Here is a 25,594-nt window from a genome sequence, read left to right on the forward strand (position 1 = left end):
ATCATTAACATTCTTCCTTAAAATAAAATAAAGCCTTCCCAAACCGGTCATTAAAGTTTGAGTGCATGCATAATATATTTAAATCCCATTCGAGCTTCAGCATGAATCATAACCCACCGTTGAGTTATGAGCAACGGTTGGCACTTTTATCTAGTTTATACAAGGCGACAACAAAATGCATGGATGCAAAGTTATTAAAACAATCTATATTTAATTTCAAACTTATATTAGATTACAGAAAAAGGTATTTGGAAGAGTCCGTACATGTGTTGCTCAGCTTTAAAAATGAGATCTTTTAGGAGAGTACATAAAGCCGTCACAAACACATATTCCATACATCGGTAGTTTCCAGGTCTACCTTTGACCACTGGCCTCTAGAGGATACTATAAGCTACAATCATCATAGGGTCCATTTACGTAATAACAAACAAAGCTTATCGTCCTATAGGGAGCCTGGGTTTCGGAGGTCGGTACCTTGCTGGTGTCGTTTGTATGTAAACACTAACAAGGTGTGACGGGGCGGTGAAGAGAACTCATCATCTCCAGTATACAAAAGTAAACAAGCAACAAACTGAAAAAAATAAACTCATGAAAGCAGCTGCCTACAGAACAGAGGGAAGTCAGCCCACCACAGTGGGGTTCGGGATGAAGAAACTGCTGGAGATAATTCGTCCAAAAAGAAAAAAACACTAAACAAAATCGAAACTGAAAGTATTCAACACGGGCAATGGATTTGGGTCCTATCGTAGGACACCATGGCAACAATTGAGGCTGGATCCACGGAGTTGTGCTGACACGGCAGGTCTACACCGACACTTTGGCAGCCATCGTGGAACACTGAATCACCCTGCCCCTAACGTCTGCCAAAATGCGATCACAACAAAACAAGATAACTATTTCACACGGTACACTATACATTCTCCAACAGCAGTGGGTTTGAAGAAGGAAGTTGGGGGGGGGATGGGGGGGGCTTTTTGCTTGTCTTTATTTTTGAACTGGGATGGCTTATTGAGTAGTTGATTAGATATACAAGGACATATCTAAAAGGCTTCTGCACAGTGCTGCTGCCATGCACGAGAGTGCCCCCAGAGCTATGCTGCAGGTGCCTGTGTGATTCAGCAGCCACATACACACACAGAGGGAACGACGCACCCAGTGTTCACCTCCTGTTTGTTCTACACCCCTGAGAAAGCCAGGCCGAGCGAATACAGGAACAGGGAAAAAGAGAAGGTGGATGGACACACACACACACACACACACACACACACACACACACACACACACACACACACACACACACACACACACACACACACACACACACACACACACACACACACACACACACACACACACACACACACACACACACACACACACACACAATAGTGGGCTTGAATCCCATGGTGATGTGGTTAGAAAGACTGTGCTTGTTGGAGAGGCGTGGACACGGAGAGCCAGGCTAGTCTTCATCGTCGTTCTCATCGTAGTCGTCCTCCTCGTCATCGTCGCCCATGTAAGACACTGGAGTTTCCACACGAGACCCGCTGTAGTGCGAGTCGTTAGAGCTGGAGGCCATGGTGCCGTCCGCGCCGCCGTCACTGTCAACAAACAAGGTCAAGGGTTGGTCAATAAAAGGGGGCCCCCGAAGGCTGCGGGCCAGAATTAACCCTCTTTGTTTGTCTTTTAGCACAAGCCACTGGCCAGTGATGGCTCATGCCCGTGGTGGACATTTGTGTTCCTAAATAAATTATTAAGAATGTCGAGTAACAAAAAAGGTCTTTGGTTTTATGTTCCAGCCCTGATCGCAACAACTTGAGATGAGGGCCATTAAAGATTGTTGTGGGGCCGTTATGTTTTGGAAGAAAAACGTTTCAAGGTTGAACCCTGAAGCGCTTTGGTGAGGCTACAATGTAAACATTGTATGTGAATAATTTGCAGCCTCCCGTTACTGTACGCGTTATTGACTGTAGTCGGCCCCTCACCTGCCCACAGGATACCGTGCTCCGTTTGAGGAAGATCCCCCGGTAATGTAGACATTACTGATTGGACCCTTCGCCATCTCTACAAAGAAAACCAAGTAACAATGTAATAGTCATTCAGCCCACATAAAATGATATAAAAGATATGCAATTATGTTAACAGGTTATGTCAATTAAGACGAGACGGTAGTGAAAACACAATGTAGCTCATCGAGAGGTTACTTTTCAATATCCTTCTCTTGCTCTGACCTGTGACATAAGGCTCCAGGGCCTTTGGCACCAGACTGCGGGCGATCTTCAGGTCTTCTGGAGAGCACTTGCCCACCTCCAAACCACAGGCCATGCCCATACGTTTCAGTACCTCAATGTCGTCATGGATCTCAAACATGCTGTCAAAGTTGAAAAGGTACTCGAACCTGAATCAGAGGAAAAATAATCATATTAGAGCATAACACACCAAATACATTGCCTAAATGTCTAATCGAACAATGCAAGACTAATTTTAAAGACAAATAGAATTTACTTTCATTTTCTCTTTGGGCATTCTGGAAGAGGGTGAGGCAATGGACTTTATAACCCCCATATATTTCACGTGGGGTTGGGCACACACTTTATCAACAGCACACTGACCCCGCCTTGGCCAGTGCCCGCACTACCAATGCAATTTAACACCACCAATGTCAAGTACATGACAATATATTGCCTCAACAATCAGTGATGTCACCATCATTGACCGCCAACCAGGCCAAGTTAATGAGCACCTTTTCCATTTGTATTATCGTTGATTGTTAAGCTTAGCTTCCCGCCCTGTTGCACAGAATATACCCCAACATTTACCTAACCCAGTTAAATGTCGAGAAGAGACAAACCACCTTCAAAATGGTAAATCGTTTTCAGACCTTTTGAACATCTATACAATATTGTTGCTACACACCACAAACAATATACCCTTTGAAAAAACTGATTTTGCTGACAAAAGAGGCAAGGCTGAGCAGATGACACGTTTCTCTGATTACACAAAAGCCTAAATCATGTTTAGTTTTGAAGAAAGTTCTTTAAACAACACAACTCTTGAAATCAATTTTCCAGACTAGTACCCAACGCCTCGTAATGTTGTGCCCATGTTGTCGACTTCTTGGTAGCTACAAGTACTCGTCGACAATTGTGGACAAACAATGTTTGTTCAGATACCAATAAGACAACAGGTAGACAGTTTTCAGGGGAAATCAATTACAATGAAGCGTGGGTGACGAAAAAATGGAGGCATCTGGAATAAAGGAGAGACATACTTGTCATTGGAGATGCTACAGTCGATGACTGTCTTCTTGCTGGTGTTGACAATAATGAAGGGCAGGTGGATGACAGAGTTGGGAGGAGGGGGTCTGTTCGTCTGCTGCTCTGACTGCCTGTTCCGTTGAACCAGGTTTTTGAAGGCGATTTGCTGCAGGGAGTAAAATCATTTGTTATCCAATATCCTATCCACTTTATAAAATGTATATATACATGAAAGAAATTTTCTTACAGCGGGTCCGACAACAAATAAAAATGTATTCCCACTTGGGGAGACCTAGTTTTAGGCATACCTGCAATATGAGTTCTTGTAGCTGTGACTGTTTCTGCTTGATTCTCTCCAGCCGCCTTTGTCTCTCCACCTATGGTTGACACAAAAGATCTATCGTCAGGAGAAAAGAGGAAAACCTAACATTCAATGGCAGATTATCCTTTAGACCACTAGTCTAAATATTTTCTGGGTGCACCTCTAGGTTTTGGCACTCCTGGGCGGAGTTGGTAGGCAGGCCGATCCATTTGATCTCCTTCTTCTCCTTGGAGATGATGTTCATGGCCATGAGCACATTAAGAGCATCATATACGCGACGCCTGATGTTCTTCTGGTCATACACATGCTGCATGGGAAAATAAGGAAAAATGATACTTATTGCAGATATCTGCAATTGGGAACCACACCCATTAAACGATCCTGCACTTATTAAAGTATAAGAAAATGTCAAGAAAAAAAACTGAACAGGACAAAAACCTTCAATTGTATCTTGTTGATTGGGAAACAATTGACAGTTTTTGATCTGTTCCGATTTTTTTCTTTCTGGAGGGCCATTTGCGGTGCGGCAACGGATCTTACCGAGTCATTAGGCGACATGTGGTTGTCTGCGGAGCTGAACTCTGCCACCAGCTCATCGGCCACCTCATTGTAGGTGGTAACGCCCTTCTTCTGTACCTTCTCACACACCTTCATGGAGAAATGCCTCAACCCCTTCCCGTTTTTCTCACCTTTCTTTCCACGTTTTCTAAGGACAATAAATAAATAAATAGAGCAACAACAAGGATATCAATCCTTTACAATTACAATTAGGGCATTTAGCAGACGCTTTTATCCAAAGCGACTTACATCGGTTAATACACACATTGACACACCGACGGTAGAGTCAACCATGCAAGGCGACAGCCAGCTCGTCAGGAGCAGTTAGGGTTAAGCGTCTCGCTCAGGGACATATCAACACTTGTACCTCTGTATAAACCCTTTCCAGTTAGGTTAACCACTAAATATGAAGTCCATCTCTATTAACATTCTGACATGGTTCGGCCACATCACAACAGAAATCTATGGTTTCAATATAATCAGGTGCACATTGAAAAATAGTCTTTTACTTTTTTAAGTTTGGTCCTCCAAACTGTGAGGGGCCATATTAACAGTGTATTGGTGTCAGAGTGAAGTTTATCAAGAGGAAGAACTGCATTAAATAATGATGGCTTGGCTGAGCACTCGGGATGCACCGAAATGAAAATCCTTGGCCGAAACCGAAAACCAAAAATTAGGAAACCAAGGCCGAAAACCGAAACACTGAAAGAAATTATTATGACAATTATTAGTACCATTTAGGGTTGCCGCGGTAGCCTATACGGTATTAGGTTTAAAAGGTTAAAAGTTCGGCAGTTTGTCTTTGCACTGTTTTATTTATGTGTTTTTTCATATAAAAAAAAAATATATGCAAACCTAATAGATAGGCTACATAATATAGCGTTGGAACGTGCAAGACCGGTAACCATAGCAACGGCAGTGAACAAACCCCGCGAAGCCCAATCCCTACGAGAGCTCCCCGCGCTACGGCCATCCGGAGGCGCACAGAGCTTTTGGCCGTGATATTTTATATTATTTTTATTATACTTATATATATAGAACGTTATAAGACGCTGTCACCGAGAATTGGCGCACTGCCTGACGCTGTCACCGAGTGTGAGAGGAGAGTTGACGGAGAAGATGGCGGTTGACCTAGTTTCAAAGTTTATAGCGTTTATACTCGATAATACAACCCTAGTACCATTGCCTTTATGGCTATGACTGTGTACTAACTTCATTAAAATCAAGGCATTGCAATTTTTGCAAATCGCTGTACGTGGGTCTTTCTCAGAAACATTGAAAAACGTCCACACCGCAGACATATTGGCGCTTATCCAGACAAGCGTGTGATGACCGCATTTTTTGTTTGCGTCATCACAAATTTCAGTTTTGTCCGTGTTGTTTCGGTGATAAAAGTATTTTGGCCGAAAACCAAAAATGCGCTTTTGGGCCATTTTCGGCTGAAAATATTTGGTGGCCGAAAATTCGGTGCATCCCTACGGAACACGTCAAGGCATTTGACCCGTGGAAGGAGGGTGGCAGCATACCCTGAGGACCATGGTGAGGCGTCAGGCTGTTGGCTCTGTGTGAGGAACTGGGAGCTGGGCGTGTGTGGGCTGTTGACCAGTATGGTATTGGAAACGGTAGGTCTTTGGGGTGTTCCAATCACCTGGACAAAGAGGGGCAAGGGGGAACAAAGATACAAATCAACATTTCAGTCTAAACAAGGCTGCTAAAAACACAACATGCTAGGTAACTTTGAGAGAGGCTATACATGATGTATTCCTTTACACAGATTATGATTAAGAAGGTTGCTGGTCTGGGTAAAGATTCTATGTTCATAATGGGATGATGGGAGTAATCCTGCTGACTATAGAGTTTGACCAGCTTAGTGTCAGCCCCTTCCCCCCACCCTACACACCCGGTCATTGCACAATGATAATGGGAGAGCCTTACACATCCATAACATACCTGGAGGAGGAGCTCCTTTAGATAATATGCAAATTAGTGGTGACAAATGAAGAGCGGGTGGCATCATTTGAGGAGGTGTTTTCCTTACAGAGCTGATCAACAAGTGAAGACTGTAAAACCACATCACTCACCATGTGGGGCATGTGTTGCATGTGTGGAGCGATATTGACGTTGGAGGGCCCTAGGGTTTTGGGCAATAGCTGTTTGGCCACTGGAAGAGCCGTGGGCTGAACAGTAACCAGAGACAGGACTAGTGACGAGGGCAGAAGAGAACACACACCAATTAGACTGGAAATTTAAACAGTGACACTAGGTTGCCACCCATTGTCAGGTTACAGCTATATAATGGCACAACTGGTGGCGAGAGCAGACACGCATCACCTTTCAAATAACACACATTTATATTAAATTTTCCGCACTATTTACCTTTACTTGGGCTCAGATTCTGATCGATAAAAACCTTCAACTCTCCGTTTGTTTCAATCAGACCAGCCTGCGGAGAACCGGATCACAGGTGTTGAATAAAATTGGGCTCAAAGAGGTGACATTTAAATGATCATCATAAAATGCACAACTATAATAAATAAAAATAAAATGCAGTCCAACAAGATTGTAACCTATAAAAGTTAACTAAATACTTACATCTTTAGCCATGATCCAAAAGGACCGGGGAAGTAAAGCTTCAGTCTAAAAGGAAAATCTTCCTCTCTCTTTTCAGGCAAAACCCCTGAAACAGAAACGGAACAGATATTTTATTTGAGTCAATATAGTCTGGAACTGCTCACAGCATCTAAACATTTTACATAACAATAGTTACTTGTTTTATGTATGTTAAAAAAAACGGCATTAAGTAAATTAAAGCAATATCAACAGAAGTTAGGGTAATTTACATTAAAGATAAAAAAAAAAAAACTAACTTTATGTTAAAGCAGCAAGCACATTGTTTGAGGCTGGCTACACTACTCTAGTTAGCTTAACTAGCCGGGCATTGTGCCGAGGACAAGACAAGATAAACTGCATGAAACGAAACAAATCGCGATCTCGGTGGTATTAACACGAACGATTGTTTTAACATTCAAACGCACGTCTCGGAACCCCAAGAAGTTGAACTCTCAATTAAAAGAGTTGCAGTAGGACAGATACACAAGCAGGCCTACTTTAGTTATTCACCACGTCCGGGGACGATTATACACGAACTTCAGCTACAGGTCAACGCACACATGATCACTTTAGCATTTCGTGCTGAAAATATCCTGGATGGTCTAGACCATAACATAACCTAAACATGAAAGCTACTACTGAGAAGTGAACAGCATCAGCACTTCACATGGGTACTGGTGCAGCGAGGCTTTTGTTGAGTTGGAGCTAGCTGCTGCTAACACTTTGGTGGAGGTGGCTGACGTTAGCTAGCGAGTTAGCTGCTGCTGCACGTTTTAAAATGGCTCAGACCCATTATAACGCTGGTTCATTGAACCATTATAGAATCAAGCAAGTGTCTAAAGTCAGTCTTCTGTTCAATATATGTGCGTGCATTTATGAGCAAAAGTAAAATGTAAAAAGCGGTTTCTGTGCACTTACGAGTGCACTCTGGTTTGGTTTCCTCGACGGCTGTTTTTGTTGGCAATAGAGAATGGAGGAAGAGGAGGTCTGAAGCCCTACCGCCAAACAGGAAACTAAACTATGCAATATTCAAGTAGTTTCTCATTAATTTACTATTTGTAAGTGAATGGCCGAATGTCCAAAATGTGACAACTTCGATGTGGCTATAAAGTTACCTTAAAAATGGTTTATTTGGCACTCAACTGACGTTATCAGAACAGCAAGTTTTTGTTGCGAGCTTAGTATAGATCGTCACAAATAAACCTTCAGATAAATAGCATTTTCTGGTGAAAATGACAGCAAGGACCTATGAGTTCCCTTGTAAAGTAACTGGGCATTTGGGTTCCGATCTGACCAGAACTGAACTGACAGACACTGGACACTTTGTACCAACATAGTCACATCATAATAACATAAGGCCAAATCAGTGATGCGTCGGGACCCACTCATCTAATCATAAATGAGCTTCATTGTGTGGGTTTTGATTGGGGCTTCTCATGGGCGCTGAATGCAACTAAAAGGACGAAATTAAAATATTCACAACCAGGCCTCAAAATAGTTCGCGACTGCCTGAACCCAGTTTCTACAAAGCATTTACAAGCCAAACCATCATTATATTGTGTTAAGAACTTAACCCCCCTCCGATCACTCTCCACTTCTGTGTTCCTAAGGATTACAATGACACATGTGAAGTATAAAATAGGTTATGTCGTGGATTTGCCGTGTTTATGGAGTTCCCGAAAGCGCTTGATAATCACTTCATATTGTACTCATTAGTGTTTGTATAGTAATTAACTAACTGGATGTAAATAGTTCAAATTGCCCTAATTTAAAAGCGCCGAAGAGCTGATTTTGACAAGTAGAACATCCAGCCTCCGTCCGATAGTTTACTAATGAAGGGGTACTCTAATATCTGCGTTTAATCAATGAGCTAAAAGGCTAACGTGGCTAAAACAAACCCTAGCCAGCTAACAAATGAGAAGTTACTCGACAGCGTGTTGTTAGCAAAGTAGCTTTAGCCTACTAGCTGCTGGGCTAATCCATAGCTGTCACCGACAGCCCCGTCGGGATGAACCACAACATTGGTCCAAACGCTGATACTTTTCCCAAAACCGGTCAAACCATAGCCCAAAGTACAACTCTATACTTATATGTTATTACATGAAGGTTAATTGCTACCATAATAATTTCGGAACCAGCAACAGTTTGACGAGAGAGTCTTACCGGTTCGGCTTACAAGTTAGCAATTTGCGTTAGCCTTTTCAATGCAATCTCTCGCTAGCCCGCTGTACTGGTGCGTCTCTCAATCTGATCTTGGCGGTGTCTAGCAACGGCCACAGCAGATTGGATAGTGTAGGTATGACGATGGTAAACTAGCTCACGACTGCCACGCCCATAAGTCTGTCTGATTGGCTGGCTCGTTTCAGAGTCTGTATGGCACGGTCTACCATTGGATATTGATGTTTTCGAGTCTTCCTGTAAAATAATATTAAAATGCCTAATATTAATAATCATATAAAATGTAACATTGAACAACTAAGATAGATAGATAGATAGAGAGAGAGAGAGAGAGAGAGAGAGAGAGAGAGAGAGAGAGAGAGAGAGAGAGAGAGAGAGAGAGAGAGAGAGAGAGAGAGAGAGAGAGAGAGAGAGAGAGTCTGAGAGAGAGAGAGAGAGAGAGAGAGAGAGAGAGAGAGAGAGAGAGAGAGAGAGAGAGAGAGAGAGAGAGAGAGAGAGAGAGAGAGAGAGAGAGAGAGAGAGACGGAGACGGAGACAGAGACAGAGAGCGAGAGATGGTTGCTTTCTTTTCTTGATGAATATGAGTAATACTTTAAGAGGGCCCAGAGCTAAACAAATAACTTTTTCAGTTTCATGAATGTGCTGTGTGGAGGAAGTCGGAAAAGGAATCTGTTACAGAAAGATAATGTGCAAAAAACTGAACAGAACATCCTATCCCTCTGAAGGGTGTAGACTTTCTTCAATTTATAGATAACAGATACTATTTTAGCCACCTATCTGTTTATTTTCTGTCTTCTGAACCCCAGTTCCACAGAGCCATGGTTATATCCTGAGGACAGGTTGTGTTTGGTTCTGTTTGTAATGTTTCCCAAAATAATTACTGAAACAGTGAGTGACTATTCAATAATGTCAATGACATTATATTAAAGATAAATATTCTTATATCTGAATAATAATGATATAGTTAATACATTCTGACTCAACTTCAATGATAGGTCTACCCTGGCAGCTTTACTGACTCAATGGCTGTTTTCAAAGATAAAGGCTCATTGGAAGAACAGATACTGTAATCGTGACGCCCCTTTATTTTGTATATTCTTTTTCCACAACACGAGTCAATTAAATACATTTGTGTTTTTTTATTGTATATCGTACAAGTGTAGTTTAAAGTTATGCTTCCAAATCCAACATTACAGCCGCAGCCATCTACCAAATACTTCCGCGCAAGCGCACAATAAACGTCAGGCTATCAAATTGGTCCAACAGCGGGTGTGAAAATGGTAGGTAACCAAAAGAAACATAAACCATCGGATTGTTATTTTGCTGGTAAGGATCGATCCTACGATAACGACAGTGTTATACAACGTAGAGGTACCTGGGTATTTGTTTTCAGGCTACAACACTATTTACCTCAGTATTTAGCCACCAGAAATGGAAGGTCAGTAGCTGATATTTGGAGACCAGTTAGCTAGCTAGGTTCAGATCTCTCTCTGGTAGCTTCGTAACTTCGACTGAGATCACGTATGCTGCTTGGCGTAAAGCAGGCTGAGACCGTAATAGTAGGTGATGTTAGTAGGATAGTTTTACGATCGTACGGATGGTCTTCATTCGGCTGTTGTAGGAAGATGAGCATTGCCACACACACAGTCAACTCGGCTAACAACAGCAGCCACGACACTCCTCCTTTCTAAAGATAATGCCACTATATGTCCTGGTATGTATTGATGATGTCAAACACTATTGCCCGATTCATCGATTCAAGATTTGTGTTGTTACAGAATGTAGATGATTTTATTTAGAAAAGCGCTAAGTAAGCAAGTGTTTGACCCTCGCCTAAGCTAATGAGAGTTTGCCTGCTTGCATGATTCAGAATTTCCATTATTTTTTGAGTAATGCTGGCACGGTACTGGTTTAACTTTGCACCTTAAGATCTCCTAGATGGCTTCCCCCTTCTCAAGTTACCTCTATGACCATACTTATTTGGGAGTTCAGCACGTGCTTTCATAATACTCGGTAGTAAGCCTCAGAATAGCTCAATGTTGGCTATGCTCAGGACATAATTACCAAAGATCCTTCCCTCTGCCCTCTTCACTCACCTCCTGATGTTTACCTGTTTAACAACTAACTTTCGATCGCTTACGGTAGTATAGTTGTCCGAATGCCTGTTGGGGTGTGCGTCCCGCTATTTGTTGTTGTGTGTATCTTGGTCTGCGTATGTCTCTTGCTCCCGTCGGTGCCTGACAGTCCATGTCCTGTACTTGTGCAGCATAAGCTGAAGTCATCGCAGCGGGACAAGGTTCGGCAGTTCATGTCGTTCACCCAGGCAGGGGAGAAGACGGCCGTGTACTGCCTCACTCAGAATGACTGGAAACTAGAGGTTGCTACAGACAACTACTTCCAGAACCCTGATCTCTACTGTAAGGAGTCAATGAAATCCTCTGTGGACAGGAAAAAGTTGGAACACCTCTACAACCGGTACAAAGGCAAGTGTTCAACCCCTCACAGGCTTTATAAAGTGTGTGTGTGTGTGTGTGTGTGTGTGTGTGTGTGTGTGTGTGTGTGTGTGTGTGTGTGTGTGTGTGTGTGTGTGTGTGTGTGTGTGTGTGTGTGTGTGTGTGTGTGTGTGTGTGTTCAGCTGCATAATTGACAACATGATTCTGCCCCATGTCTTGTTTGTGATAGATCCCCAGGACGAAAACAAGATCGGGATAGACGGCATTCAGCAGTTTTGCGATGACCTCTCTCTCGACCCCGCCAGCATCACGGTGCTGGTCGTGGCATGGAAGTTCCGGGCCGCCACCCAGTGCGAGTTTAGCAAGAAAGAGTTCATGGATGGCATGTCGGAGCTTGGGTGAGCAGCACCATCGCCTGATTCCTCCCGGTTCTTTCATGTTCAGCAGTTAACCCTTGATTTATAACCAGCTTACCGTGGTGTTTATTTACTGGTGTTTCTCTGTGGCTCGCTGGGTAAACTGTATTTTTATAGATCTACCACTCCACTGCCTAAGGACGTTATTTTGTTCATGTCTGACAGCAGAAGTTATGGAGTTCTTTTTTACCATGTCAGCTGACGTGCTTCAGGTTGTATTTCAACAACACTTGGACTTGTGGAACAACAACAACTGTGTTTTTAGGGGCATGTTATCGGGGTGCAATGTGTAATTATACGTACACAATGAATGTTTACAGCGTTTGTGTGTGTTTTTCTCTCCAGGTGTGACAGCCCAGAGAAGTTGAAGGCCCTTTTGCCAAGACTGGAACAGGAACTTAAAGACTGTGGAAAGTTTAAGGACTTCTACCAGTTCACTTTTAACTTCGCTAAAAATCCTGGCCAAAAGGGACTAGGTAAGCTAGATTGGACATTGGAGTTTGAAAGTGGATTGAACACAACATTGCATGGCTACTTGCCTTGATTTGACACCCATGACCTCTGTTTCAGATTTGGAGATGGCTGTGGCTTACTGGAACCTGGTTCTAACGGGGCGTTTTAAGTTCTTGGACCTATGGAATAGATTCCTGTTGGTAAGTTAGTCCAAGGGATTACATTCATATTAAGCAGTTACATGTATATTACTCCGTTTTTACTTGAAAAAAACTTTTCTTTTTAGGAACACCATAAAAGATCAATCCCCAAGGACACGTGGAACTTATTATTGGACTTTGGAAACATGATTTCAGACGACATGTCAAATTATGATGAGGAGGGTAAGTTTGGAAGTTATTGAGGATGTTACGAAAATAAGCTATGTTACAAGATATTTTAATTTAGAAGAGAAATTATGCATACTGTGCCTTGTAAATATAATGTAGTTATTTAGACGCCTTCAACCAAAGACCTTGAATATCCTTACGACAACCAAGAAGTTATGTTTTGCATAAACTTTCCCCATTCATTGTCTGTCTTTCAGGAGCGTGGCCGGTACTCATAGACGATTTTGTGGAATTTGCACGACCTATTGTGACGGGATCAAAGCGTAAAACTCTCTAAAACTCCGATATTCAAATATTGTGGAATACCTGAACTTTTTTCTCTCTCAAGTGACTTCATAGTAGTTTTTTTTTTTTTTTACTTGTTTAATAAAAAAAAGGTAGACTTCAGAGAGTGAGAGAAAGAAACGAAAGACAGCCGAAGCACTTGGAACTCTTAAGAACACCGCCTAGCCGGTAGCTGAGCAATAACAACAACAACAGGCTTCATTGCTCTTCTGACAACGATTGAGGTGTCAAATTGACAATTGCCATTTTGCCTCTGCCACTCCCATCGGAGCTGCTCTTTCTGGGACACCTTTCCCCCCCCCTCCCCCCCGCCCAAAATCGCCCTCCAAGAGGAGCGCAGTTCCGCCAGGCACAGCCTCGACCTCAGAGGGGGTGGGGGCTGACAGAGGAGGAGTAGGAGGAAGAGGAGGAGGAGCAGCACTAAGGAGGACTCCACTGGCCACCTCTGTACATAGAACGGACTGGAGAGGAGGAGCATTCGCTGTGTTTTGAGGTCTGCGTTGGGTTTTGTCTGGCTGTACAGTTTTAAGTGCTGTGGATCATGATCCCTGTGTGTTCTAAGCTCACACGTCCCCGCGGGGGGGGAAGAGTGCTCGCTACACCAGCACCAACACAACTGATGTGTAAATACTGTACCTACGGAGACAGTTTACAAAGAATTATATGAAGAATAATATAAATATGTTACATTTATAAACGCAAGGGAGGATTGATTTGTGTACAGCGTGTGCTCTCTTGCCGGACGCCTCCAGTATCACCTGAATGATATGATGGTATAGCTGTCAGCTTGGGTCTTTCAATTTCATGAAATAGTTGAGCGGATTATCGAAAGCATGAGAAACAACATTATTGGTTAAATTATGTTGGGTTTCAATAATAAATTTGTAATTTAAGTAAAGCTTGTGCTTCGATTTAAAGAATTTTGTTCACAGGATTTCAAAAAGTACCAATTGATTACTTTGCTGTGATCTTGATAATTATCACTGAGTGTATTCTGCTCTTATCCGATTGTATATTTATGTGCGTATATTTCAAATGAAATGATTATTAAAAAAAATGATAAGATAATATCCATTTACAAAACCTGTCCCTCGTTTACTATTGAGGTACAACATTTAGGAAGGCAAAGTCTTTTAATGTAATGTCTATAGTCGTTCAACTTCAACTTGCATCTGCTCCTCTTATTAACTTTCTAATTTTTGGTTAAGAATGCTGCATTGCTTAGACTCCCTCCAAAACAATTAAATAAAAACAACCTGCATCGAGTATCCGTTGTGGAAAGAGGATGAAACAAAAACTCCTAATACGTACACATTTGTTACGATGCTACCACTAAGGAGTTCATAGTGTTGGTATCTTACAGCAGATGATTAACCGCAGACGGGTGACAAAATATGCCTTCTGAATGGATAGGTCTACTCCGATTATCATGGGACTTTCATGTTCTTAAATTCAATGTTACAACATTGTTCATTATTGTTGGTCATTGAAATAGGTCATTTTGTTTAGAATATTAAAAAAGGGATTAAATAAAGCATGACATGTTTCCATTATCAAACATGTATTTACTTTCCTTTCTGAAAGAAATCCTATCTTATGTTATATGTTTATGGACTTCCTTCTTTATATGTTTCATTTCAAGGTAAATTCCCATCCATTATGTTGAATTCCTTTCAAAAGGCCTTCAAATTGTAAAAACTAAATAAAAAGGTTTATGTTATATCTGAGTAGCCTAGGGCTAAATAATACCCAAGTATTTGCAACTTTTTTAAATGCACCCAAATGATGGGCTACCTGTGGCTTACCTGGGCATTTAAATTGGGTCCGCCCCCTTGTGCTGCAGCAAGGGTGACGTTTGAATTTTAGATCGCTCTCTCCCGTAAGATAATATTTGTCCCTAGAGCGTTGTTTTGTTAAGGCTTAACATTGGCCGACGCTTACTTTAACAACGTACTTTTTGAAAGTACGCTGCCCTCATGGACATGGAATCAAATGGGAAGGGTACGTCTCTTCCCAACGACGGGTAAGCGGTGTACAGTTCTGTTGATTGACTTGCCGCATCTTTCCGTGACTTTTATTCGTTGCAAGGGCTCCATAGGTGTTGGTATCTGTTAGGTTTGGGTCGTTATGCGTCGAGAGATCTTACAATGACCGTAGGCCATACACTGCATATTGTTAAACACTATTATTTATAGGTCAATACTACGCAACACTGTGGGCATTAACCGTGGATCAATTTAACTTTGAAGACTTTAGACACTTGCTACTCTAGGTTGATTCAACACATTGACTTGCATCATCCACTATTCTAATCTACACGCATTACCATTCTCTTCTTTAGGGAGCTTGTATTTTGGTGATTATGCCTTGTGTGGCTAAAGGTAATGTAATGCCGACTGAGCAACTGTCATTCGATATTCTAGCAAGAGTAACCTTACCCGGCATAGTTCATTGTAGTTCTAGTCACCAGGGAATATAACATAAGGCTAGAAAAGAAGAAGGCCTGTGTTGAACTGTTCTAGCCATGAACATGAGTGATCAACCGTTTATGTAATAAGTTTATGTAATTATGTACATTTGTTTTTAAAACACCATTAGAGTGGATTCATATGGGTTCTCAATACCTCAGGCCTGGGAATCCTACGAAGAGGCCATGAATGAGTATGGAGTGGTTCTCAACAGAAGATCCATGAAATGGTCCAAACTTCTTCAGGGGAAAGCTCCCATTGAGAAAAATCAGACAGGTAGATTTTGGTATCCGCTTCAGCTTTTCTCTTCACACGTTAACGATATGTGAATATGATGTGATCTGTATTTGTTGTTGTACCTCGAAGTGAAAAGGTATGTGCGTAAAGGCATACCCAATGAGCATCGGAGTACGATCTGGATGGTGTCCAGTGGGGCCCAAGAACAGCTTCAGTCCCACCCAGGTTTCTACCAATCTCTGCTGGCCATGGAGCACGACCCCAAGCTGGAAGAGGTCATCCATATTGGTCAGCGGCCCTCGCAATGCAATACCTTTGTTCTCCTTGAGTTCACATGAAGTGGACCTATTGTTCAAGGAATTCACATATTTCCAGATATGTGTGTGTTCTATTGTAAGGCTATCAGGCAGTTATGCGCGACTTCTTTGATAGTGTTGAACCTTGGATTGGAGTGGAGTTATATCTGTGTGCCACTTGATTCCAACCTGGTGATTCACTTCATCTCCTCTGTCCATGGTAGACATGCACAGGACATTCCCTGACAACGTCCTCTTCCAGAGCTCCGCAGAGCCCAGCCAGAGGACGGCGCTGTACAATGTGCTGCTGGCCTACGGACACCACAACAAGGCGGTTGGTTACTGTCAGGTAGAACGCACAGACTTAAGGAAAAATATTGTCCTTGTTTGATTTCCTCCACCTCTGTTTGTCTTTAAGAACAAGGCCAGCCAGTTTTCATTCAGGACTTTCCCTAAGATGTATACGTTTAGATATCTGACTCCACGTTACGTTTTTAAAGTGTGGATGCGAATAGAATGTATTTATTTACGTATTACAATCAAAAATGTGTATCTTTTATAACATACCACACACAGAAGTATCCCAGTGCTTGAACCTCCACTGCAGGCCGTTCATAGCCCAGATCACACTAAGTTAATTATGAATGGATCCGATCCTGTCTGATCAGCACCCTCTCGTCATTTCAGGGCATGAACTTCATCGCGGGTTACCTCCTCATCATCACTAAGGACGAAGAGAAATCATTCTGGTTGATGGACGCATTGATAGGCAGAATATTGCCAGGTATGCCTATAGCAGGTTACTGTCTTCGGCATTTTCCGTTTCTAACTCTCTCAATGGTTCTCTTTAGTCCTCCTATTCCCATACACACACAGCGGTGAAATAATCACATTAAGGCGTGTTGTAGACTACTACAGCCCAGCCATGCTGGGGCTGAAGACCGACCAGGAGGTGCTGGGGGATCTGGTGAAGGCCAAAGCCCCTGCAGTGGGCCAGCTGATGACCCAGTTCCCCGGCATATGGACCCTGGTGGTGTCGCGGTGGTTCATCTGCCTCTACATCGACGTGCTTCCTGTAGAGGTAGGTTCGGGCGCGGCGTGAGATTGCGTGAGCGGGGTAGGCATCATTATGACGGTTTGTTTGTTCGTGGCCACAGACTGGGTGTTGTTTGATTAGATCACCTCTGTTTAAATATGTTTAGATGAATCCAATTCTGATTCAGGACACGAACCGGACAATGTCCGGCTCACTCGCATTAAAACCAATACACATTGTTTTGCACTTGATACACCAGACATCCAAGTAGAGCAGTGTGTTGACGTGGAAAATAACGTTTTGTTTAGAATATTAATAACAATGGGGAATTAAGGAAGTTTGTATTTCTCTTTTACGCTCAGACGGTTCTGCGGATATGGGACTGTCTTTTCTATGAGGGTTCCAAAGTGCTTTTCCGCGTGGCCTTGACCCTCATCAGACACAACCAGCCAGAGATCCTGATGGCTCGCTCTCTCATGGACGTGTGTGAGTGCTTCAAAAGCATCACCAAGGGACCCTTCACCCAGGACTGCCACCACTTTATGCAGGTGGGACAATTTATTTTTAAATCCACTGCTCTGAACGCATGATGACGTCCCAATACAGCCTCAACAATGTATTCCTAGCGAGTGGAGCGCTGTAGCCCAAACTAGCATTGGCGATACCCTGGCCGTAGCGGGCAGCTCGAATTGTCCAATTAGATCACTTGACACAGTGTACAAAGATCACACATTTCAACTTTGATCCTGATTGACGCTGACCTCCCCAAGTGTGTCTAATCAGAATATGGCTTTGCCTTACGTTCTAATACCAAACGCTGAACTATATTCTAAATGCCCAACCAGGCGTCCAGCTGTTAGTTTACATTGTGTGATACACTATTCATTTAATCTTGAAATACAACAGTCCTTTTCTTCTTCTATGATGGTTTCAGAAAATCTTTGCTGAGCCAGGAAGTCTGTCTATGGCAACCATTACCAAGATGAGGGAATCGTGTCGACAACGCATCATCATGGAGGAGACCAGATAACCAAGAGGACCTGGATTCCATACCATGCTAGCCCTCTCCAATCACCTGTAACTATCACACCACAGTCACTATGGCAAATTATATACAAGTCTTCCTAAGAAATCCCACTGTAGCACTTTCTTATTGCAATGTAATCCATATTAGAACTTGAATCCGTATTCCTGGTCCTTAAATTCAATTTAATTCCAACATGTGGAAACCTATACCCTTTGGTTTGGACCCTTTCAAGTAGCATGTATAAGACTGACAAAATGCAGATGTCTCTCTATGCCTAGTAAAAGTAATTTAAATATGGCGTTTGGTGTTAGGCGTAAACACATTAATGGTAGGCATGGTCAACATGCCCACCCGTTGCTAGTTCGGTGGGAGCCCCAGCAGGGTCAATCAGTCAATGTCGGAGTACAGACGGTCTTGAGACGAACAAATACAGGCATGCTTGGAATTGCATCCCTTTCTAAAAACGTATTTTTGAATGACTATTTTTGGAAGATCCTTTTCTGTGTGCATTTGACCAGTCCAACTTTACTTCCTTGTTTCTGGTTAATCATGAATTGATTTGTTGTTACCTTTTGAAATGCTTTCAAACTACTATTCTATTCAAATAGTAGAAAAACTTTTCTGAAGTTCACATACACGTAAGTTGGGTCTCGGATGTGTGTAATGTGTTCCACACGCATTACATTTGCATCCCTGCCAGGGATGTTGTAGTGTGCCGCTCTCTCTGTAAACTAGTGCAGGCTGGCACACCTACGCAGGAGGAAATCCCACACAGTCTACAGTATCTACGGCTACAAAAACACCAGGAAGATGCATAGTATTTATGATACAAATCACTTTTCAAAACTCTGTACAATTGTGAATGTAATAAATTGTACATGAGGCAAAACCATAGTACAACATTTCCTTGTTTTGTCTCTTTAATTACGCTCTTCAAAAAAAGAAAAAAATCAAACATTCCAAATTTAAAACCATATTAAATCGCTACATGGATACACTTCTAGATGAAGAAATATTACTTTTTGTACTTTCCCCTCTCACGTCAAACCATGCATCATTGAGGAGAATAATGAAAGTACAGTTTGGCCACTTTATGATTAAGACAACAAAGGAAATGTCTCAAATGGCAGCGAGCACTGCTTCCAGTTGGGTGAGTACCTTGTGAATTGGCATTAACCACTAGTTATATATCCTACTCATGTCATGGGCGGGAAGGCACTGAATAAAAACTGAAATTATGTTTTGGCCTTTTTTCTTCTTTTAAAGACAAGTTCACCACTGGATGTCCTTGGTGCATTTCCCTTTGCCATATGCAACATGGACAAACTATGTAGGTCTTCCCTGGTACCGAACGTCCGGGCTCCGACCGAGAGAAACATCCTCCATATAACACGTCAGAACCTCTTGGTAACAGTCACTACGTTACCAAGCAATCCTGAGAATCCATTCAATTCCGCCATCACAAAATCGGTCAACTTCCACGACGACAGTATGTCGTTGAGGGACGCCACAATGACATCCGATGTTATGTGCATAATTCACCTAATTGCCATTTGACCTTTCAACATGGAAGACTCCAACCGAATCACTAATAATGTAGTTATAGAATCCACACACAGTAGATAATGGGGTATGGCTGAGGCTCAGGCCAGAGCATGGCACAGCAACAAAAACCAACTTAAGTCACATCATCATGATGTTATTTATGGGGGGGGGGGGGCTTTTTTCTTCTCCAGCAGCTCCATCAAGGAGTTTCTGCGGGAAAGTAAAGCTAAACATGCGTACGGGTTGTCCAGAGTAGAACTGGACACCTTTCTTTTAAAAAGAGGGTTGAGTTAAGCTGCCAATCCATTACATTCCCTTTACATTGAAACTACAACAGCTCCCAAAGCATTCCCCTCAGAATCCGTTTTTTCCAAGAATCAATAAATATTACACGATTCGAAAACCTAAACGCTGCATTGGAAGGCAAGAGAAGGCTGTGGAAGATTTAACGCTTTAAATTAAGTGGACCCAACCAACTCTGTCATATTTGTGACACCGAACTATGTCTCTATGCAGGGAAGATTCCTATTCTCCCTTCCTCCACGATCTCTCAAAGTCCTAACTGACGCATAAGAGCACTTCAGTTAAGAAAGCACAACCTTAATAAAACCCAAAATTACTCATGACATTTGCAAATGTAAAAAGTACCAAAAGAAAAGTAGCCAAAAACTGGGTTGGAAAAAATAACTCCCGTCCAGAAAGTAGAGTGCCAGGTAGAACAATAAGAGGTATTTAAAGTAGCGGGTTCTACTGTGTTGCATGTATGTGCGCACGTGTCTGTGTGTGTGTGTGTGTGTAAAAACGAACACTTGTGTGGTCTGCATGTGCATGCGAACGGGGCATGAATATGGGTAAAATAGTGGTCAAGTTGAGGAAAGCGATAGAGCCGGCTGTCTTAGATGGTCTGGTAACCAGCGTGGCTCCTCTTCCTGCCGATCAGGTAGGCCACAAGGACGATGAGGACCAGGCCGGCCAAGGCAGCTCCCACTATGATGGGGATCAGCATGTCATCCATGTCCAGCTGACACTCCTCAGCTGCAACAGATAAGACGTTGGGGACGAGAACAACCATTGGTCAGGTGGCCTGGGACAGAGGTAGAGATCCTGCACAATAGGGATTCACTTTAAATTTCAAAACCTACACACCTGGTCCGAACTCTCGGTTGTAGCCAAAGGGCTGCACATGCAGCTGGTAAGTGTGGATGGAGAAGCCTTGGGTCACGGTCAGCGTCTGCTGGTCGCGACACATGTACGAGTGGTCCAGGGTCCCTGGCAGGTAGTTCAGGGTGGGGTTACCGACCAACAAGGGGGGATCTGAGGGAGGCAACAATCAGAACTTCAAATTATCCTCTTGAATGATGAACGTTTGATTTTAAACGTTTTGGCAACACTTTACAGTAAGGGTCCATTCATATACCATTACTAAACCTTAGTTCATGCAGTAATAAACATTACTTTATAGCATCAGCGTAGGGGTTAGTACATGACTAGCCCATTAGTTAGCAGTTGATAGCTGTTAATGCTTATAATTGCATTAATCAATGTATAAAGTAGTTCATTTATGTACCCTTATTAAGGGTTGACAATTTGAAAATTTAAAAAGGAAAGAATACAAGTAGTATGTCAATTCAAACGTCACGTTTCATAGGAGCGATGAGAGTTTAGGAAAGGACTGAGGGTGACAGAGGAAGGCAACGGTCTGGTTTATAGGTAGGGCCCGGTTGCGTACACACCCTTCATGTCGAGCAACACAGCCGACAAATTCACACCACTCAAGTGGTATTTCTTTGAAGTAGTGTTCTGGAAAAAGAATGGAGGAAAAGAAGATTAAAACCCACTCAATTCAGTCAATACAATCATTCTGTAGTCAGCACCAGGTGTGGTTCAAAAGCATCATCATGTTGGATGGTGGTAGTTCCCATCCCTTCGCCGTGTTGCCAGATTTCTGCTTTTTGTATAAAACGCCCCTATACAAATTTAAAAAATTGTATTGGGACAGATTTGTCCCAGATGTGATATCGATAGGACCTTGAATTAAAGAGCAGGCCATACATCATCTTAACCAATAAAATACATGAATGCAAGGATGGGTGGAAATAGACAATTAGGTTGTTTGATTTAGGGCCCAAGCTTCATGGCATCTGAACTGTGTTTACTGCAATCTTTGTATCGGGAACAATGAAATTAAATTGTATTTGTATAGCCCTCAATCATAATAACCCTCAATCCAATAGCCCTCAATCATCTCAACGAGCTCAGCAAGCTATCAACAGGCCACGTTAACCCTTACAGTAAGAAGGACAAGATGGAAATTCATCTTCCTGGGACATCGGACATGCCCGCAGATAAATCTCATACAATTTACACTCTTCAGACGCCATCTAGTGGTCAACTATATGCAGCACATGAAAGTGCAGACCAGAAGCATCTAAAAAGAGGAAAGGACTTTCAGGGCACATGACCAAGACTTTCATCCCACCAAGGAGAAGACGAAAGTCAAGTTTGTCTTCTGCCCGTCGGCCCAATCACTGGAAAGAATCAGGGTGGCGGTCTCCGTTTCACAGTCGCCGGACGCGGAGGTCGTGTTGGGCTGAAGGTTGATCACTGATGCCACAGTCTGGGAACACAGAGAAGCACGGCCAGGGCGACGTGTGAAGGCATGCGTTACATAGACAGGCCTCAAGGTATTGATATTGCATGGTTCAATAGTGAGCTCAACGGTATCTCACCGCACCCATGTCTGGGCACAGGTTGCACAGCAGGAGTTCAACAATGTTTGACGAGAGAACAACTCAATTCAAAAATCACAGTGGTAATGTTTTCCCAGTAGTTATTGTTATATCCCGCTAGGGCTGCATAATTAATTGAAAATCAAATCAAAATCACAATTTTGTCCCCTGAAATTAATTCAGAGATAATCAAGTGTGCGTGTAATAATCAAGTAAAGTTACAAATTGTAATTTTAATCGGTCATATCATAAAGCCCTTCCTCCAGGCACCAACGCCTAGTTTTTCAGTCTACAACAGAGAAGAGGACTCGTCACTACAAAAAGTTCTGTATTATGCAACATAGAGACCCGGTCTGTCCAACACCACAGTGTGAGGAAGTGTGCGTCACCTTATTATCGGAGGCCGAGTGGTAGGAGACGTTGAGCTGCAGGCCCATGACGGCCATCAGACAGATGGATCCATTGCTGTTGGTAACATTGTAGCTACCCCATGCTGGAGTGCCGGCAGTGTTGGCATCAGCGGCTACACTCTGGTGCAGAACAGCAGCTGTTAGGGTATGAAGATGGAGGCATTAGCACAGTGAAGCGGCGATTCCCATTAAACCACCTAAATGGGAAACATTACAATACATTTTGCCATAGAAATACCCCAGAACCCGTTATCTAAAGCCTGCTGAGCAAAACACTATTATACAGGGAATAAATAATTTGTTTTGTGTAAGTGATAGGTGAACAAACGAACATATGTTGATCAAACCCCTGCATATCCAAAGCAAAGTCTGGAAATATTTAGAAACTGTTAACATGCATCTGTTCAAGTAGATATAGTATAGATAGATAGATAGATAGATAGATAGATAGATAGATAGATAGATAGATAGATAGATAGATAGATAGATAGATAGATAGATAGATAGATAGATAGATAGATAGATAGATAGATAGATAGATAGATAGATAGATCCAACTCGAAGTTAACAAGTGTTGAATATAGCAAATCAGACTCTACCCAGACAATACTAATACATTCCTACTGTCAGTGGCATGTCTCATGGCCATATTGTATTCCATTAGCCGTTAGCCACTATTGCCTCCTACCTGGTCGTCCAACATACACATGACAGGAGTCGAGCAGTACAATCCTAATGAAATGTACCCCACATGATTGATAACTAATGAAGATTCTAAATATCAATAATACCCTAATCTAGCCCACGTTTTGAACATCCGTCTGATCTAGAATTAGAGTAAAAACATTTTAGATTTCATAAAGAGCGAATTCAACTATGGCAAGATGTAGGCAGTTATTAAACATATCGGTAATTTCCAATAATAACCACGTGATTGTCAACTCTTGCACAAACAAACAGAAGAACGCGCATGCGCACACGGACCACAGCCCGCATTGAAATTGCGATCTGCATTGTTGTTCTGATTAAAATCAGAAGCCTTCAACGAAACCTACATTGCAATTCCAGCAAACTTGTTTACGATTATTCCTTAATAAAATGTGTCTAATGACGCAAAAATCTTTCCAAAGACCAGTGATTCGATCGAAATTTAAAAAAGAACTTCGAAGCATTAATAATAAATTACACGTTTCTGACGTTTGTCACTGAAATTGAAAGACGGTTAGGCAAATCAATGTCTCAGTAAAGAATTGTTGCTTTGAGCAGCTGAAACGCAGCACGACCTGCGGCAGCTCATCTGGACTTTATTTGGACACCTTGAAGAGAACTTTTCCATCGGTAGCATCATGTATGATAAACTCTGCTACGCACAGGGGTGGTCAGCTTAATAAGTGTCAAAATACTTACCCAAAAGTCCAATGAAAAGTGCGGACAATACAAAAGTAAACCGCATCATGTTGGTTTCAGATCGCTCAGTGCTAGCAGACAAAACGAGAATCGGCTAGCAGGCAATAACGCACAGGTAAATTGACCAGATTTTAAGCCAAACAACCTCTTCGTAGCAACAACCACCTATCTTATGGACATTAAGATAAACCAAACGGAGATTGCTACTGCAAAATTGTCCGCGCTGAAAATCACAGCGCCGATATAATATTGTCTTCCTAGTGGTGGTTGCTCTACCAGCAGCTAAAGGACTCCTGAATCACGTGACGAAGGATATAACAAACGCTCAGATAGGTCACGTGACGGAGGGTATAAAACCGCCCAGACAGGTCACGTGAAGGAGCATGTAAGGAACGCCCACACAGCTCATGTGACGTATCTTTTTTCATCATCGTTTTTTAGTTCGATACTGTTCAATTTAATTCGTCCACCTAGTTGTGCGTTCATAATACGATAATAATAATAATGTAAGCAAAGGAAAAAAGTTATACTCAATAATCGAGCCTAATGCTTATCGTTAGTTTGCTCTACGCTTTTCTAGAACCGGCCTGCTTCACTTCATGGCACTGAGGTCAGCGAAAATGACCCTAAGAATTTGACGTCTGCCTACTTTTTGACATGGGCCTACTATTGTCAAGATGTCTTCTCTTATCCGTTCAACTTCTTTTTCCATTTAATGACTTACCCCTGTTCTATTTCTATCACTTTACACAAATATGGCAGTGAAAAAAATGAGAAAATAATTGACAATTAACATCAATGAGACGTTTATATTATATATATTTATAATTATATTTATCTTTCTCATTTTAACAATTTGTATTATATAAACATAGGCCTACACAAACTAGTCACCTTACAAGAAAATCAATTAAAATGTAGATATTAATTACCATTATTCTTCTGAATATTTGTGTTTCTCACCAACCTAAAATTTAGTTACGAGTTGGAATAAAAAAGTATTCAAAATAAACAATCTAAGAGAAGTAGAAGAAGAGTCAAAATAAGTAGTTATTGGCCTGTTACACACAGTAAACCAGCTATGTAGGCCTAATGGTTTGGGCGTAACGGAGGATCCTTGTAACGCTTTTGTTGAAAGGAGACTATATTCATTGATATGCTTGTTAAGCCTGCTGTATGGTTGGGTGCAAACCAGCTTAGAACTGAACTTGCATGTTTTCTGTTTTTCTGATGTGCCATGTTGGGCAATCACAAATGCACCTGTGAATGATTTCAACATGCTTGGGCGATGGAAACAGAACAAGACATCCGTCCATAACGGCAGGTATTTTGGTGCCAGTGCAGCCTCTTCCTGTGATCAAAGTGAAGGGAAACACTAGACTGTGTCACAACGCTACATGGGTGCACCACAAAGTCTTCAACATCGTATAGGGGAGAAAGACATTATCGTAGCCTGCTTGTTAAGATAGCAACATGACAAACACACAGAGGAGATATATGATGGGGCTTTTCGTTGTG

The 25,594-nt window shown here is 42.2% G+C and overlaps 4 protein-coding genes across 10 annotated transcripts; 2 read left to right on the plus strand and 2 right to left on the minus strand.

The window, feature by feature from the left end:
• Window positions 1-197: 197 nt before the first annotated feature.
• LOC130373357 (transcription factor Dp-1-like) lies at window positions 198-9,033 on the minus strand. 2 transcript variants are annotated; one of them, XM_056579789.1, is made up of 12 exons: window positions 8,911-9,033; window positions 6,730-6,814; window positions 6,514-6,580; window positions 6,219-6,337; window positions 5,664-5,785; window positions 4,120-4,285; window positions 3,740-3,886; window positions 3,566-3,634; window positions 3,272-3,423; window positions 2,232-2,398; window positions 1,986-2,064; window positions 198-1,601 (listed from the first exon to the last, which is right to left on the minus strand). In XM_056579789.1, the coding sequence occupies exons 2-12, from the start codon at window positions 6,739-6,741 to the stop codon at window positions 1,463-1,465; spliced, it is 1,239 nt and encodes a 412-aa protein (XP_056435764.1). In that variant the 5' UTR covers window positions 6,742-6,814; window positions 8,911-9,033; the 3' UTR covers window positions 198-1,462. The 2 variants fall into 2 exon arrangements, with proteins under 2 accessions (XP_056435764.1, XP_056435766.1); XM_056579791.1 differs by lacking the exon at window positions 8,911-9,033 and adding an exon at window positions 7,666-8,891.
• Window positions 9,034-10,082: 1,049 nt separating this feature from the next.
• dcun1d2a (DCN1, defective in cullin neddylation 1, domain containing 2a) lies at window positions 10,083-14,451 on the plus strand. 4 transcript variants are annotated; one of them, XM_056579625.1, is made up of 7 exons: window positions 10,083-10,205; window positions 11,192-11,408; window positions 11,608-11,776; window positions 12,140-12,270; window positions 12,365-12,447; window positions 12,534-12,630; window positions 12,834-14,451. In XM_056579625.1, the coding sequence occupies exons 1-7, from the start codon at window positions 10,203-10,205 to the stop codon at window positions 12,911-12,913; spliced, it is 780 nt and encodes a 259-aa protein (XP_056435600.1). In that variant the 5' UTR covers window positions 10,083-10,202; the 3' UTR covers window positions 12,914-14,451. The 4 variants fall into 4 exon arrangements, with proteins under 4 accessions (XP_056435600.1, XP_056435601.1, XP_056435599.1 ...); XM_056579626.1 differs by having other exon boundaries at window positions 10,161-10,251; XM_056579624.1 differs by lacking the exon at window positions 10,083-10,205 and adding an exon at window positions 10,263-10,639.
• Window positions 14,452-14,597: 146 nt separating this feature from the next.
• On the plus strand, window positions 14,598-19,473 carry LOC130373255 (growth hormone-regulated TBC protein 1-A-like). Of its 3 annotated transcripts, none has more exons than XM_056579619.1 (8): window positions 14,598-14,944; window positions 15,520-15,665; window positions 15,756-15,914; window positions 16,147-16,271; window positions 16,610-16,706; window positions 16,774-17,003; window positions 17,321-17,506; window positions 17,893-19,473. In XM_056579619.1, exons 1-8 carry the CDS (start codon window positions 14,898-14,900, stop codon window positions 17,986-17,988), a joined length of 1,086 nt encoding a protein of 361 aa, XP_056435594.1. In that variant the 5' UTR covers window positions 14,598-14,897; the 3' UTR covers window positions 17,989-19,473. The 3 variants fall into 3 exon arrangements, with proteins under 3 accessions (XP_056435594.1, XP_056435595.1, XP_056435596.1); XM_056579620.1 differs by having other exon boundaries at window positions 16,831-17,003; XM_056579621.1 differs by having other exon boundaries at window positions 14,877-14,944; window positions 15,551-15,665.
• lamp1b (lysosomal associated membrane protein 1b) lies at window positions 19,220-24,387 on the minus strand. The gene is made up of 6 exons (XM_056579627.1): window positions 24,077-24,387; window positions 22,649-22,806; window positions 22,010-22,147; window positions 21,264-21,330; window positions 20,677-20,844; window positions 19,220-20,565 (listed from the first exon to the last, which is right to left on the minus strand). Exons 1-6 carry the CDS (start codon window positions 24,123-24,125, stop codon window positions 20,426-20,428), a joined length of 720 nt encoding a protein of 239 aa, XP_056435602.1. The 5' UTR covers window positions 24,126-24,387; the 3' UTR covers window positions 19,220-20,425.
• Between the last annotated feature and the right edge of the window lie 1,207 nt (window positions 24,388-25,594).

Source organism: Gadus chalcogrammus, chromosome 20, assembly GCF_026213295.1.
Source record: "Gadus chalcogrammus isolate NIFS_2021 chromosome 20, NIFS_Gcha_1.0, whole genome shotgun sequence".
NCBI lineage: Eukaryota > Metazoa > Chordata > Actinopteri > Gadiformes > Gadidae > Gadus > Gadus chalcogrammus.